General features: G+C 41.1%; 2 protein-coding genes across 2 annotated transcripts; both read right to left on the reverse strand.

Annotated features, from left to right (window-relative positions):
- Positions 1–129: 129 nt before the first annotated feature.
- Positions 130–7418, reverse strand: zdhhc12a (zinc finger DHHC-type palmitoyltransferase 12a). The gene is made up of 5 exons (XM_041998946.1): positions 7103–7418; positions 6316–6449; positions 6047–6136; positions 4682–4848; positions 130–2694 (listed from the first exon to the last, which is right to left on the reverse strand). The coding sequence occupies exons 1-5, from the start codon at positions 7194–7196 to the stop codon at positions 2379–2381; spliced, it is 801 nt and encodes a 266-aa protein (XP_041854880.1). The 5' UTR covers positions 7197–7418; the 3' UTR covers positions 130–2378.
- A 2739-nt stretch (positions 7419–10157) lies between these two features.
- slc25a25a (solute carrier family 25 member 25a) lies at positions 10158–16172 on the reverse strand. Its single transcript, XM_041998920.1, has 10 exons — positions 15931–16172; positions 14400–14529; positions 14229–14316; positions 14031–14142; positions 12737–12895; positions 12199–12351; positions 12011–12118; positions 11757–11924; positions 11397–11547; positions 10158–11280 (listed from the first exon to the last, which is right to left on the reverse strand). Exons 1-10 carry the CDS (start codon positions 16090–16092, stop codon positions 11096–11098), a joined length of 1416 nt encoding a protein of 471 aa, XP_041854854.1. The 5' UTR covers positions 16093–16172; the 3' UTR covers positions 10158–11095.
- Positions 16173–16555: the final 383 nt, after the last annotated feature.

Genomic DNA, 16555 nt, shown 5'->3' on the forward strand with positions numbered 1-16555 from the left:
GATGTACTCTATAACAATATGCATATCATACATGTTTTAATGTACTCGTCAATAAATACAAAGAATAATACAGTAAAAATGTTCTGCTTCTCTTCTTATCTGAAGATGCCTGTTTCATTTTAACCGAACACAATAAATAATTTACAGTACTTCAATCAGCCCTCATCTGTTTAATAAATGTTGGGAAAAGGTCTTCCAGCTTTCTGAAGGTCTTTCTAAGTTTTTCTTGGGAACTTGGTTAATTTTTCACTCATTTCCAGTCCAGTCCTTCTTCCTAACTGTTTTCAGAGAAAGGTGTTTTTTGTTTGTTTGTTTAAACTACTTAACTCTGACCCATGATTCATTCCAGCATAAAAAAGGCTCCTCAAGGGACAAACCAGTGTTGTGTCGATACAAAACAGACAACAATAGTCTGTTAAGGCTCTTTGTTATTAGCAGACCGTCTCAAACACATCGTTTGTTCCCTTTTCTTTAGTTCCACCGATAAAAACCAACAGAAATAACAGTTTGACATGAAACAGGATTTTAGCAGCAGTGTGGTTCCCAAAGAGCTGTCGGCTGAAAATGTGGCGAAGCTCAGCAACATTTAACGAAACTGGACACGTGGAGGACAAAAGAAGAAGACTCAGGACTAAAAACTATCTACAGCAGAGGAACAGAATCTGAAAGTGATGTCCTGGAGAAATAGGAACAAACCCAGCAAAGACCTGAACCAGGACCTGAGAGATGCATCTGGACCTTCAGCTGAGCCACCTACTGTTAGCCAAAGCCTCATCAGAAACGGTCTCCATGGAAACGTGGCTGTCAAGAAGCCGTTCTTAAGGAAAGGAAACCGGGAGAAAAGGCTCAGGTAGGTCACATGACTCAAGAACTGGACTGAAGATCAGTGGAAATGGTGTCTGATGGAGGGATGGATCCTCCCCAGAACCTGGACCTCAACAGGTCTGATGGAGGGATGGATCCTCCCCAGAACCAGGACCTCAACATGACTGAAGCAGTGTGGGATCATCTGGACAGAGAACAGAAGAAAAAGAACTTCGGGGAGTGCTTCCAGGAATCTGGAGAACTATTCCTGAAGACTACTTAAAGACGAACATGGCCGTGACTTCAAATGCCAAACACAGCTGTGAATGTACGGTGGTCATCAGTGGCCAAAATTCTTCCAGACATGAGCACGTTTTATTCTGTGAGTGGGTCCAGTGGCCTCAGGTGCTGCGATGACTGCACTGCAGGTAACTAACAGTGAACATGTGTACCGTCTTCTTCTATGGTCCTTTCAAGGTGTTACTTATCCCGAACAGTGGTCCCACAAAGCTGGTACAGCAGTTTTAACCCTCAGAGGGTTTTTACTTTACACACATAGTGGTTTGTCCAATTAGAGACAATGTAGTAAAAATGGTGAAACCAACATGGCAGCTGTCATGTATGTAGACCTACAGCAAGTAGGAAAAATGTTTTATTCTCTCAGAATGAAGCATTTTACCTACTCGCTGTAGGTCTCCTTCTATTGGTATCTAATCACTTTACTGAAACATGTTTTAGTAAAGTGATTGGATACCAATAGAAGGATAATTGGTAATGATATATTCATTTTTTCTGTTATTAATCTTTGATTTTTGTTTACATTAGCTTACATTACATTAGCTTGTCTTTACAAAGCTAATGTAAAGCTACTCAGACCAAATTCACTTTCAAGCTCATCAGAATGGAACTAAATGTGGGAATTTTGCCTTAAATACTGTATTTTCAGACATGTTTTTATGTCTGAATAAATTACTACACTTTTTTTCCAAATTCCAGCCATTAAATAAAGAAAACATTTTAGACAGTACTGTACATCACCAGCACAGAGACTTTCACAGATTTACAGGCAGTTAGTTGTAAAATGTGTCGTCAATATTTGCAGAAGCAGTGAGTCCAGACCGGAGTAAAAACACAGCTTCTATCACATGGAAGAGGTTTCGTTTGTTTCTACAGCCATTTTGTTGGATACATTCAGCGGCTTTAGTGTTTGGTTTTACACCTTTTAGTTACTACAAAACAAAGACCAGAGTGAGTGAAATGATGCTAGATGAAGTATCAGGACATCAGGGTATCATTTAGTTTGAGTAAACACTGTCCTGAGCGTGCACTTGTCAAAAGTCTTGTACCAACAGCTTGACATTTCTTAAATGTCCGGGTTCAAGTGGTTAAACACCAACACTAGCTGGTGGTGTTGACGTGTGCTGGACTTAAATGTAAACACAGTCAAAGGTTTGTGTTCAACGTTTGGTTTTCTCCCATCAATCCATGTTAACTTACACATCTTCCAAAGCTATAAAACAGATAAAAATTATTTAATTTCAACATGTATCATCAATGCAAAAGTCTAAATGAGGTCAGACTGGGTTTAGGGTGCTCCTCTGGTAGACCTGCTCCCACATCACTGTCCTGCAGATGCAGAAGAAATCCCACAGGTTGCAGAGAACGCCGCGGTCAAACGGGTTCTCCTCGTCTCTGCAGTTCTTCAGATACGATATCCTGTGGCGCGATATGAACTCCCAGGTGGTGCAGCTGACTGAGACCAGGTAGAGGTGGGAGCCCACCAGCAGCGCCACGACCACAGAGGAAACCCCGATCACGGCCAGCGCCACCAGCAGAAACCCGTTCACTCTGAACCACGTTTCCCAGGAAACACTGGGAGAAATGCCCGACCTGGAAAAGAGGACACACCTCTTTATGTAACAGGATCAAGTTATGAAAGTTTAATATGGTTTTCTTTTTCTATCCTTCAGAGAGCAGATCCAGAACCTTTAAAGATCCAGAACTTTGTTTTCAGAGCTCATTAGATTAGGTTTAAGTGATTATTTTCATTATAGCGTACACTGACATTTAGTTTTATCTCCCATCTCTTTAACCCGTCAGCTGAAGTCTTCAGCCCCCTTTTTCTTGTTTGCTTCGTAACAAACAAGCCGCCAGGGAGCATTATGCAAAAGTATTTTGAGTTTGATGTCATGACGTAAATGAAAAGAATCCTGGGGTAGGAAGTTCACCAGCAGTGTTTTCTATGGGAGGGAATAAATTATCAAAAATCTTCTGCATGCGCACAAAAAACAAACAAAAAAAAATCTGCAAGGCCGGACTTTTCCTGCTCCAGCAGCCAGACTAATCATCAGGCGGAGGTGTGACCACATCACCTCTATCTCTGCTTCCCTTCACTTCTTTGCTCGATGTTATGTTGATTTAAACCTTTCTGGACTTGTCCCTTTAAATCGATCTGGTAGGAGCCCTTCCAACCCGACCAGAGACCCACAGATAAAGCTTTGGTATCAGCAGTTCACAGCTTTTGATAAAGAAGAACTTTTTCCACTTTCCACTTCAGCTGAGTTGAACTTATGTAACTCTTAGACTCTTCTTCTTTGTGAAACCCCTTGAAAATGTTTGATATGTTATTTGTTTTTTTATGTGTCTCTATTTAATCTGAACATGAAAAACTCAGCTAAGAAAAGTAAATGAATCTTCTGTGCTGTGATTTAGGATAGTTATTCTTAATCCTGGTCCTCGGGAACCCTTGCCCTGCCTGTTTTAGACCTGCATAATACTCATAATTTGTAAACACAGGACCACGAAAGCGCCCCCTGTGCATCGTTAAGGTGGGTCGGGGGAATTTAGCCTGATATCCGATCTGTGAATATCAGAGCCCGATACTGGATCGTCCCAACCCGAGGTAGCAAGCCTGTTAATGAGCCGCTCATTGCAACCATGTGTTAAAGTGTGGAAACATCTAAAACATGCAGAGCTGTGGTACGTCAGGACCAGGATTGAGAAACACAACTAAAAGGATGATTTCTGCCTTACAAATGTTTACACACCTAAAAATGAGAAATTAAGCTCTTAGTTTATTCCACTCATATACGTCTAAACAAACATTTTTCCAACACTGATTAATGGTTCTTCCTCTTATTATCTCAAAACTCCCCATAACTATTCCCAGATCAGCACCTGCTCAGACAAGATCTCTGACACCTTTAACTCTTCTTTACTTTAGTATTGTCTGACAAATAAACTGTAGTCTTTATTCTATTATTTTAATCTGTCTGTCTTTTCCCCTCTGGGTTATAACTTTGTTGGGTAAAGCAATATATAAATAAATTCTTCTTACTACTGCAGTTAGGGCTGCCATATTTAATGTTACCTTTATCAGAGTCTTTTAACTTTTGATATGATTTATTTCTTGAAGGAACGGTTGCTCTCGAATTTCATCGTGTTTAATGTTGTCGTCAAGTTGTTTTCCTGGTTTTTAATTCTCTGCTGCTAAGTTAAGAACTATTTTTCATGATTATTGTTTTTATTGAGACTCATCTGCAGCAAGATGCAAGTTGTATAGGCCATCATCTGTTAGCTGAAAGGCTGGACTGCTGATCCCTGAAATAAGGAGGTCACTTGAACTTTCAAATTGTACTTAAGCAACACATGACAGCTCACTGTTTACACAATGTAAACAATCATTTCAGTGGAGTGGGTTACCTAATTCAGCCAAATGTTGGACAGATAAACCTGCAGAGCAGAGTACAGCGACACCACATGATAGTGCTCCTCTGGCTCATTACCGCAGGGCAAACCGAGGCCACAGATATTCATTTTCCCAGCTGATAAGGTAGCTTATCTTAAAGCTTAGAGGAGGGGGGTAGAGCAGACGTACAGTGCGATGCGTAGAGCCCAAAGCAGAGCCAGCAGCTGCACCAGCAGGTAGACGACGAACCAGCGGTGGTTCCTCTCCCCCACACAGTTCTCGATCCAGGGACAGTGATGGTCGAAGCGCCGCACGCAGCGTTTGCATGTCTGACAGTGCTTTGCTCTCATTGGCTGCTGCTCGAGACACAGATGGGAAGACAGAAGGGACATTTGTCACTTCAAAAGAATAAATACTATTAACCAAAGCTAATGTGATCTGATGAATGAGAATTTTAGAGCCACAAACGATTATTACAGTAGAAAAAATGCTGGTTAAAAACTCTGAGATGTGATGTTCTTCATCTTAAATGCTTCTAAGCTTTCTTTTCAGGGTTGTAGTGACTCATACACCAACGTATGTTATCTTGGGAACGTGGTTACAAAAGTTTGGGAGCCACTGTTCTAGGACATTGGTTCCCAACCTGGGGTCCCCCAATAAGCACAGGGGGTCCCTGAGGCTTTACCATTAGAGCCATTGTGATTAATGTCCACAAATTGTTCAGATTTAATGAATAAAAGTAAGGCTGTATGTTGTTCATTTAACTTTGGCTTTATCAAAGTACAGGACTCAACCAGAATACAGTATTCATGGTGAGAAAGCATAAAACCAGCATGGTTCCAACACAGGGTGGAGCAGGGGCTCCACGGCATTTTCCCCGAGGGAAAAAGGTTGGGAATCAGTGTTCTAGGAGACGATATAGATCCATTAGACACAAAAGGAATTGTTTTAAACTTTCCTTCCTTTAATCTTCTGTTTCACTGCTTAACAAACATTCTGCTTCAAAGTTCCTTTAAAGTTTTGTGAATATTTTAGTTGCTCTAATTGGTTTGCTGTTTATTTTTTTATTTAATTAATTTAATTCTTGATTTATTTTTAAATTAGTTTTATAAAGATGTTATTCGTGACACCTGTTTTCATGCTGTTGTTGCACTGATGTCCAAGACACATTTCCTTCTGGGACATTTAAGTTCATCTTAGCTTGTCTTTCATTTTTATGTAATCACAAGTAAAAATGGTTTTACTGAACTTTTCCATAAAAAAAGAAATGTTCTGTCTTCTCTTTAGTTGTTATGATGTGCACTTCAGAGCCATGGTGATTTCAGGCCACTGAATAAAAACCGACTATAAGTATAGAGAAATATCTAAAATCTGAGATTAGAAAAAAAGGATTATGTAAAAAAACCTGAATTATTCTCCTTGGTAGCAGTAACTGAAGTGACTCTACAGTGCATCCCTGTTTAAATATGTTTAAAACAATAAAAATGAACCAGAATATGAACGGAAACATGTGGCTACAGATGCTGATGAATGCTGGGAGCAGCAGCTGGTTACCTGCAGCAGACAGTAGCCACAGCGTCGCAACCGAGGGGTCAACGACTGAGGAATCATCGACTCCATTTCTTCATCCGAACCCTGACCGCCCTGCGTCACACAGACAGATGTGGGTCACACATGTACACACCTGCATGCACACCCCCCGTTACCTTTAACCTATAGTGCTGTTACATGGCACAGAATGGGTGAGAGCTTTTACCACAAACAGAGATGGATTCTTTTCCAACAAATCTGCCTTGTTTTGTGACCTTTTACATGGACCTCACCTTCACTGTGTCAGCCAGAACAAAGCCAGGATCCATTAATGAGACTGCGAAGTACAACAGTACTGACAGCATGACGAGCAGGAAGAAGAACGCTGGCAACAGCAGCTCTCCGCGCTCCTCATATTTACGCAAATCTGCAAACACAGACACACATCAGTCAATTCAAGAAGAAGCAACCATATTTTTTCTTAGGGTTTTTATTCTTCCATTAATCAATTTAGTCTGTGATAAGTTTTTTTTTTTTTTTGGTTGTTTTTAGGATTATAGAGAGCATCATTGATTTCTAATGTATATATTTGCTGTGTCTTCCAACAACCTCATGTACTGGGTCTTGATTCATGTCTACACATTGCACTTTGAATGTTTGATGTATGTGGTAAATAAATAGGATACATTTTTCTGAATCTAGGCTCCCTTCCATGTCCATATGTAGTCTTTAATGTGTTATGAGACTAAGCACAAGCACAGACAACCATCAACACTGTGGCTGAAGATTTCTGCTTTTTAATCAGCAGCAGTAAAGAGTCTGGCAGCCCTTTAGTTCCACTTAGACCATTTAGAGAAACCAGCACCAAGCATGACTACTTGCTTTAATCAGCCATTAATAAAAAGAAAACACATCTTAATCTGTGAAAAATAATAGTACAGTTGTAAGATCATTTCAGTTGTAAAAATGAATTATTTTCTTTTGAAATCTGCACCTAAATATTTAGTGACTTCCTCAAATCACTGTTTGTGGTTCTTCCAGCAGCTAACAGGCTAAAGTTCCCAGTTTAGATAAACTTACCAGTGTTATGTAGGAACAGTATGAGGGTAATGACCCATGTCAGGAGGGTGTGTGTGGCTCGGACCAGAAACCCGGTTCGGAACACGTTCTGCATGTTTTACTCCAGCTATCTTTCACTAGCACAGCTGCTAGCTAGCGCGCTAACACAGCAGCTAGCGTACGAAAACAAATAAAAACACATTGAAAGCTTTACACTATTTCCGGGAAAACATTCATATATTAAAACATGTTTTTGGAACTAGTTTTCGCTGTTAATAAGTATTACACATACGCGTTTGGCCCACCGCCTTTTCCAGAACTTCCGTGTTTTGATACGGTAGCCTGCGCAGGACAAACTGCGCGAACTCAACCCTCAAATTAAACATTTTACTGTATGTATTAAGTCCTGTTACATAACATTCACTGTTTAAGAATTACTTTCTTATTTATTCCTGATACTATTTTTCAGTCATGTAAGAGAAACATTAAAAGAATCTAGAACATTCTGAGTTCACAAGGATATTGCTTTCATAAACATGCAGATGTTAAATAAAAAGTATGTACTTAGATGTTTGTTCTCTATCTGTGAAACAAAGTCTAAATAAAACTGTTGAACATGTCGACCATTTGACCAGTTTAGTAAAGCACTTGGAGTAAAACTGGCATTTATCTCTCTCTGCCAAGCAGCAGTTTCTGGAAAAGTCTCAAGGCTTCTGGTAAACAGCTGATTAGCTTAAAGAGCAAGAAGTTCTGTCATCAGATAATTATAGCTTAACTTAGTTTGAGTGGAACATTTTAGGACTAAGTGGGTAATTTCAACAGCATTATTATTTATTTATTCATTTGTTGTGATTCGTAGTTTAATGCCAGTTTTACCACCTCAGAAAAAAACCTAAATGAAAGTTTGGAAATTTACTTTTATAGTAATTGTTTTACATGAAAACATCAAGTAAACATATTATTATAAAAAAAAAGTCTAATTTTCAGTGGTAAATTATTCACTGCCCGTCTTCAGGTTTAGGGAGGGGATTTGGGGGCTTCTTGTAACTGGTGAATGAGCAGTGGTCCATACTGAGGGGCCTAATTAGCCACACATCTCAGCATCTGAGTGGATATCCACGGCTTTTATGGACAAAATGGGACAGAAAGGGGATTTAAGTGACTTTGAACGCGGTATGGTTGTTGGTGCCAAACTGCCTGGTCTAACGTCTGACATGTTTCCTACATGGAGGAAGGCTGTCATTGTGAGATCCTTATTTATGTACCACAGTCTAAACCAACATGCTTCCATCCATTCCTCCTTCGTACTGTTCGGGACCCCAGGTGGCTAAAGCCTCTCAGCTATCAGAGAAGCTGGGTACACTCTGTACATGTGGGCAGTCCTTCATGGAGGCGCCCATCCAACACGAGGCCTCACCCCAACAGTAACTTGGCATATATGAGTTTGGACTGGAGGAGGAAACCTGAGCAACTGGAATAAACTCACTCTGATACATGGACACGAGAAGAGGGAAAGTATTAATATCATGTACCAGCGTGCTGCAAATGAGTTTAGCACGTGAAAAGAAGAAAAAAACATGATAACTTTAAACATATTATTAAAGGATATTTTGGCCTTTTAAAAGGTGTATGACATTTCTTTGTGTGTGTGTGTGTGTGTATATGAATTCCTGTTTTATATCTTACATGTGACATAAAAGTTAAATTCATTACAAAGACTATTTTTTTACCAATAATATGAACACGCAAAGACAACCGTACATTTACTTATTGCGATTATTAACTTATATAACATTAATATATGTGCAAATTGTAAAATTTGAGTTGAATTTAACCACATTACTGTAAAATAAAGCCTAATCTACAAGTTTCAGGCTGAATTAAATCTGAATATATATATATATATATATATATATATAGATGCTCCATATTAACATGACAGCATCACACAGTTGCTGCAGGTTTGTCGGCTGCATCCATGATGAGAATCTCCCGTTCCACCACATCCCAAAGCTGCTCTACTGGACTGAGATCTGGTGGCTGTGGAGGCCGTTGGAGTCCAGTGAACTCATCGTCATGTTCTAGAAAGCAGGTGGAGATGATCTGAGCTTTGTGACATTGTGAATTATCCTGCTGGAAGTAGCATCAGAAGATGCTCCACTGTGGTCATAAAGGAATGGACATGGTCAGCAACAATACTCAGGTAGGCTGTGCTGGTTAAACCAGGCCACGTTGGTACTAAGGGGCCCAAAGTGGACCAAGAAAATCTACCCCCACCATCACACCAGCAGCAGCCTGAAGCGTTGATCCAAGGCAGGATGGATCCATGTTTTCATGATGTTTCCAGCAGATTCTGAGCCGAGCATCTGAATGTGGAGCTGAAATGGAGACTCATCAGACCAGCAACGTTTCTCCATCTTCTATTGTCCAGTGTTGGTGAGTGTGTGTGAATTGTAGCCTCAGTTTCCTGTTCTTAGCTGGCAGGAGGCACCCGGTGTGTCTTCTGCTGCTGTAGCCCATCTGCTTCCAGGCTGGACGTGTTGTGTGTTCAGAGATGCTGTTCTGCAGATCTTTGGTAGGAACCAGTGCTGATTGGACTTCCTGTTGTCTTTCTATCATCTCCAACCAGTCTGTCCATTCTCCTCTGACATCAACCAGACATTCTGGTCCAGTGAACATTGAGTCAATAATTTTTCATTTTAAAATCTTTTAATCTAATAAAATTAAAACGAGTCAACTTTATTTGCATGCACACGTTAGATAAATTATTCCTTTTACATTCATCATAAACTCCCAGCTCATTTAAAATGGTGTTGAATGACTGATGCAGTATCACTTGGTAAACTTTTCTTTAAAAACAAACATTTCCTTTTAAATCAAATGGCAAGAATTCCAGTTACATCCAGAGCAGATTTATTATCCAGCAAGTTTACCTGAACTGTGGCGTTGCCGGCTGTTCTCTGCAAGCTGTTAATGTTTGAATCCGTTAGTCAGACTTTGCTGATCTTCCACGTACCAACAGAACACGTTCAGTTCCTCGTCTGAGTTCAAGCCAAAGAAAACCCGACACGCATCGCTGATGTGAACTTTCATTTATTTGCTTCAAACTGGTCCATAAAAATAATGCTATAACTCATTTTTTACAAAAGAAATTATTCCTGCAACAGTAAAGTCATTAAGAGGCCTTTCTAGCATCAATTAAAGTGCATCGCTTCGCTCTTTTCTTCAAGCTCCTGCTTATAAATGTGATTCTCTGTGAACAATAATCCTTCCCTTGAACCCTGAGGTGAACATTAAAGACATTAAACCTTTAAAAAGAGTGTTGAAACACATCCAGATTTTACAATCTGAAGGTGAACGTGTCAACAAGAAGACTTTTCAGTAGTTTTAGAAAAAAGGAGCAAACCTGCTCAACATTTCACCACACAGCCACAATTAGTGTTCTGACAGATGCTAAGGCAGAAATATGCAAAAATGGACTTTCAGACAGCAGCGTATCAATAAAATAAATACAGGATGGATGGAAAAGACCAGACCATTCAGTCTGGACACGGGCGGAGAGCAATCAAACTCTTGTGCAAAATTCTTTTAGCTTAAACAACAATGGCTTCTGTCTGGAAGCAGAACAGTTAAAGCTTGCCGAGCACGTTGCTGCTGCAGACTCGGTCTTTTTTACACCTGAGCGCTGGTGGCGCACGTTAAACGGACCTACTGAAGCTTCCAATGTCACACAGGAAGACCTGAGCCTTTAACTAAAAATGAACAAAATTACATTTGGTCCTTGATTTCCATTCAGTCACCTTTCATTTCAGCTCACAGTTTCTCTTAAAAACATAAATAGCAGCAATGTGAGCTCACAGAGTCCATATCCTCCTCCTCCTCAGCCTTCACCGTCTTATGTCAGCCGACATTCACAGAATGAGATGACTAGACGAACCTCCAGAGGGGCCAAATGGTCCCGGGATTCCTAACGCGTGTGCATTGTGGGGTGGGGTTACGCCACGTGGCGATGACTCAGCGTGATGTTACTCCCAGCTGAGTCTTCAGGTGCTCGTACACCACGTAGCTGATGCTGACAGCAGGGATGACTTTGAGGAAGTTGGGGGCCAGGCCTCTGTAGAGCCCCGTGGGGCCCTCGTTCTGCAGGATCTGCCTGAAGAGTCCCGTCATCGTCACCTGCTGGTTGCCGTCTACTGCAGCTGTGGGGATAAAAAAGAGATGAAATTAAATTCTTTTTAAAACGAACGTTTTGAGTTTATGCTGCAGCTCTCACTTAAATTAAAATATTTTTTGTAGTTAAGCCTGGAAGCTTCACCTTGTGCTTGCATGCGGGTTCGGACCAGAGCCAGAGGGTAGCTGGCGAGCTGGCCGCAGGTGCTGGACACGGTGCCGCAGGCCAGCAGGACGAACACGCCGGGGTCCGAGCTGGTGGTGCCGTACTGCTGCAGGTAGGTGTTCTTCAGCGTCTGGAGGAAGGAAATTGCAGGTTTCAGTTTTTACCGACAACATGCTGCCATGCTGTAATATAAACCCCACATTATTTCTAATATAGAAAGTATATAAATATTTAAAAATGATCTATAAAATTATTTGCATTACTCGTCCCGTTGATGACATTTTTTTAAATGATAAATATTAAACATTGTGTGTTACATCGATGCGGTAGAACTGATACCTCGTACACCGCCAGGTCGATGCCTGCGTACGGGATGATGCCCAACATGTTCGGGACGTAGCCTTTATAAAACGCCCCGAGTCCTTCCTGCCTGAAAATCTGCTTGGCGCAGTCTGAGATTCCGGCGTACTGACCCGTCTTCCTCAGAGCAAGACGTGTTTTCAGAACCTGGAAACGGATTAAGACAAGTTTAAGTTTGTTATCAAGCCTTAATCTCCCTGACCTGTAGGAGATGGAAATAAACAGATAATCACCTCCATGGGGTAGATGGCGCTCTGCGCGAGCACTCCAGCCAAAGAACCTGCAACAAAACGCTCCAGGATGCTCAGAGACTCCTTATCCCCTCCGATCAGACGCTTAATCTGGAGGAGCCAATTAAAGGAAGCACATCAGCGAATGACATCAGAACAGTTTCCTCGTTTTATTTTAGAATCACTCCTACCTGCTCGTAAGCCATGAACTTCAGGGCCGACTCAGGGGCGATTTTGATGACGTTCATGCCGTTGCCTCGCCACAACGATCTTGTTCCACCTTCCTTGATCATCTGCATCAGCCCGCTCATGATGCACATGTTGTTTGTTCGGGCTCCATGAACCTGAAAGAGAAGACGGATAAAACAGATAAACAATCTGAATTTTAATGATCATTAAATTTAGTGATAAATCAGGAATGGCGCCACGTAGGACACAACTGGGTCAGATCTGTTAAACTGTTGTGAAAACGTCCTGATCGATCAAAGTCTGCATGTTGCATCTGACGTAAATCAGGGCCAATGACAGATCATGAACACGGTACTGTTAGACCTTAATCTCCCTGATGACGGTAAGTAGTGAAGCAGCCCAGGGTGTGACTGCAGTGTGTGAGCCGTCATTGGCTGGAACAGGCAAACACCACGTGGACTCTGCTCTCATTCATCCCGTTCTGTTAAACATTCATTTGTTTACAGCCCTTAGGTAACCCGTTCTTAAGCAATGCCTCACCTGCATCATGACTTTGAGCCGGTCCAGAGGGGCCGTGAAGGTCCTTGAAACCGCTCCAGCTCCTCCACCTGCAACCAGGTGCCTCCACCACATCCCGGTCTGCTTCTCCTCCGAGGTGAACTCATCTGGTACCATCAGGTTCTCACCTACATCAAATATCTGCCAGGAAGACACTTCATTTTAGATTTACACCAACTTTAAAACAGAAGATAAAGAAATTTAAGTCCCAAATAGCTTCTTAAGACTTGTACTTGACTTTTTAAATTGAATTAGAAACCCCCTAAACATCTCCAACAATGTGAAACTTGCTATCATATTAACTTCTGCAACTCTCTTCAATGCACGTCTTTACTTTTGGACACTTTTGGAAGCTGCATGTGACTGCTCATGCTCGAAGGGGTTTGTTTTCTCAGGCAGTGCAGCCAGATCAAGATTTAAGTAATTACAGTGGATCATCATGACTGATACTGATATCCATCCGGCTCCTTGAGGGAAGGAAAAACAGCGCGACTGACTGTTTCATGATGATCTGGGTCAGGGACCGATAGCGTCTGATATCCGATCAAAAACAATAATACACATTAATGACCCTGTCCTCGATACGTTTATAACCACCGCAGTGGAGAGTCACACCAGCTTTCTGCTGTGGAAACTGAACCAGAAACCAGCGACACAATTTAACATCTGACTTTGTACTAACTGAAACACTCCTACAGCTCATGTTTCATCAGTAATTTGCAATTTGCTTGACCTCCCAGGGGGCACAGTCCCTCCCTTCTTCATTTCTGGCTCTTCAGCCTGCAGGACTGAAAATAACCCAGACACCTGAGACCACACCGTCCTCCTGGAGATGAGCTGCAAGTTCGCACTGGTTCTGACGGCTGCTCTCATTTACATAACAGTCAGACAAATTGGAAAATCCTGCCAGAATAATCCTTCCCGAATGGGCCCCAATTCTTTTCATGGCCTAATAGAGCTTAATTGATGACGCACGGCCTCTATTGATGGAGCCTCTCAAGGACTTTACTTCTTAACTGACCCGTTTTTTCCAGACAACAGGAAGGTGGCGAGGTGCAACACTGAGCCGTCTGACGAGTTTCTCATTGAGTGATAACACTATTGACGGCATTGATAGTTATCTGATCCTGGACTCTGAAAATGGGGCATCTGAAAATTTATGTAACACCTAAAGTTGGAGTTACCCAATTTTTGCCTTATCTAAACTCAACTAGTCAACTTCAGTGTGAAACATAAAAACACAAAAAGTGGTTTCAGTGCAAAAACATGAACCAACCGTGGAGTGTTTCCAGTAGAGGATGATTTCAGGGATGTTCTCAGTCTTCTCCACCATGGGGTAGTTGCTCCAGTCTTGAAAGCTGATCGTTATCATGCCATTCTTATCCATGCTTTAGAAAAAAACAAAAAAGAAATTTAGAGCTTTTTAATCTTAACAAAAAAAACTAGTGAATGAGTAGGAGGGTTAAAACTTTACCTCTTGAGGGCTTCTTCTGCATGTTGTGGGGAAATGTGCACACCGAGATCACGAAGAGACTGCAAGAACTCCTTAGGATCAATGTGACCTTAAATAAAAAAAATAGCCACCAAGTTAAAAAAAAGTCTCCTAAAGAGAACAGAAGCAAAAGAAAAACCTCTTGACTCATACCTGCATTCTTTTTGTCAAGACTCTTTACCACAAGCTTCAGGTCTTTCTCATAGTCTTGCAGATAATGAACAAATTCCTCAAAGTCCAGCTGTCCGTCTGCATGATTTTCTTCCCTTTTCTGCAAAGTTTTCTGCAAAGACAGATAAAGCATGAGGGCTAAAATAAGACATCCATAAATTATAATTTATTGGAACAAATGCACTAATACTATTTGACAGTTTCAGGGGCAAATCAGTTTAAGCTTGACGATGTTTTCCTGTGGTATTCACAGCTGTCATCTGATACACACTAATTTAATTGCTTATGAAACATGTACAGCAAGTTCAAAATGTTCTCTATGTCAGAAATGATTAGTCATGTAACTGTAAACCAGCACTGTAAGACAAGAGATTTAGGGGGGAAGACTGATAACATTTTATGAGGGATCATGACCCATTCATCAAGCCCTCAGCTCCCTTGGCTTTCCTACATGAGCTCAGTGTCTCCTTGACGCTGGTGGTATTAGTACATAATACTCCTGCCTATCTTTAACCTCAAGTGCAGGCTGACCTGCCAGCGTTTTAATCCTGTCTGGCTTCAGACCTGCTGAGCTAAAACAGGGACATTGGCAGTACTCCAGTCTGCAGGCCAACACCGACACCTGACCTGCAGACCTCGCTGCAAGCACATGAATATCATATAGTAATAATTCCCTTTCTGCTTAAACCCTGCAGCATATATGCACAAATCTGCCGTTGCACCCAAGTTTCATTCAGTGGCCATTCTGCGGGTATTTAAATGGTCTTAATCATTCTGAACCTGTAACCCTGCTCCCACTAACAGCAACTTATTCGTCTTATTTGCAGCATTCACACACACACAAAAAACAAACAAACGAGTAATTTATCAACTAAAAACTAATCGTAACCATATTTTAGGAAGGTCAGCAATAAACCAGCATCTCAATGGTTGGATAAGAATGAGTCAAGAGTTTGTAATTTCACTTCGTTAGTTCCAGGAAACCGCTTTAAGTGCGTTTCACAGCTGTTAACTCTGCAATATTAAGTATGCAATGCATCTTAAATGTACTTTCAGTTCAGAATGAATTAAATTAAAACTAAACATTTTGTGCAGGAAACTTTTCGGATCCCACCAGTTCAACAAATTCCTTTTTAGGGTGGAATTTCCATGCGGCTTGAATGAACCGTTTACGGGAAGCCCGCCTGGTTTCTTAACCTTCAGAAATCTAAGTCTGTTTTTGTTTGTTTTGACCCACGTATAGTTGAAATTACAACAACAATAAATTATATATGATAGTTTTTATTTCAGCGTTTTAAAAGCTTTAAAAAAATAGGTTATCGCGAATTTTCTAGGAACCGGTCTTTTCTGAACTGCGGCCTAGTCGTAAAGGCTTGAACTACACGGGGATGAAGCTTCCGCCCGCCGAAATGAAAGGATTTAGTTACTTTTCTAAAGTAGGTAATCAAGTTAGTAGTTGAGTAGGGTGCACTTTTAGAAGTTTAAAATACTTAAAAGAGCATTTATTTCTTACCTTTCGCCATTTTTGGTAGGTTGAAAACTCCTGGGACGGAAGGAAGACGCTCAGTTGGTTAAACAGAGACTTCAGCTCCGACGGCAGTCCGTTAGACTCAAAATATTCCACTTCAATCGGGTCCATGTTGGACACGGGCACGAAAAGGCACAGACCGAGCATGTTTACACTTAATTTAAAATAAACTACTATAAATAAATAAATATGACACCGAGGTGCGGACCACTCACGGGATAATACTGAAATGCCGGTAAGGAAGCGCCCGGCTTCTAAAGAATGTATTTGAGGCCACGCCTCTTCCACGAATCGCTCTGCGTATTAGCTATTGGATTAGTAGTAGTGACGACATTTTACTACTGACGAATCACAGAAGCCGCCCATTGATGGGCTCGGCAACTTGCGTAAAGACATGGGGAAATGTTGACCAATCCTAATCCTCGTCTCTTTTCTGGCACGCGAAAGATTGGACCAATGACGTGTGTTTTATCTTTTAAACGGTGGCAGCCAGTGAAAGGGAGATTTCTGAGCAGGCTATAAGTAAATGAATAATTAAACAGATAAAACGAATTATTCCAAGCATAAAATAAAGACATCTCTGTTATTGTTGCAGACAATAACTAATAAT

The sequence above is a fragment of the Melanotaenia boesemani genome, chromosome 11, assembly GCF_017639745.1.
Source record: "Melanotaenia boesemani isolate fMelBoe1 chromosome 11, fMelBoe1.pri, whole genome shotgun sequence".
NCBI lineage: Eukaryota > Metazoa > Chordata > Actinopteri > Atheriniformes > Melanotaeniidae > Melanotaenia > Melanotaenia boesemani.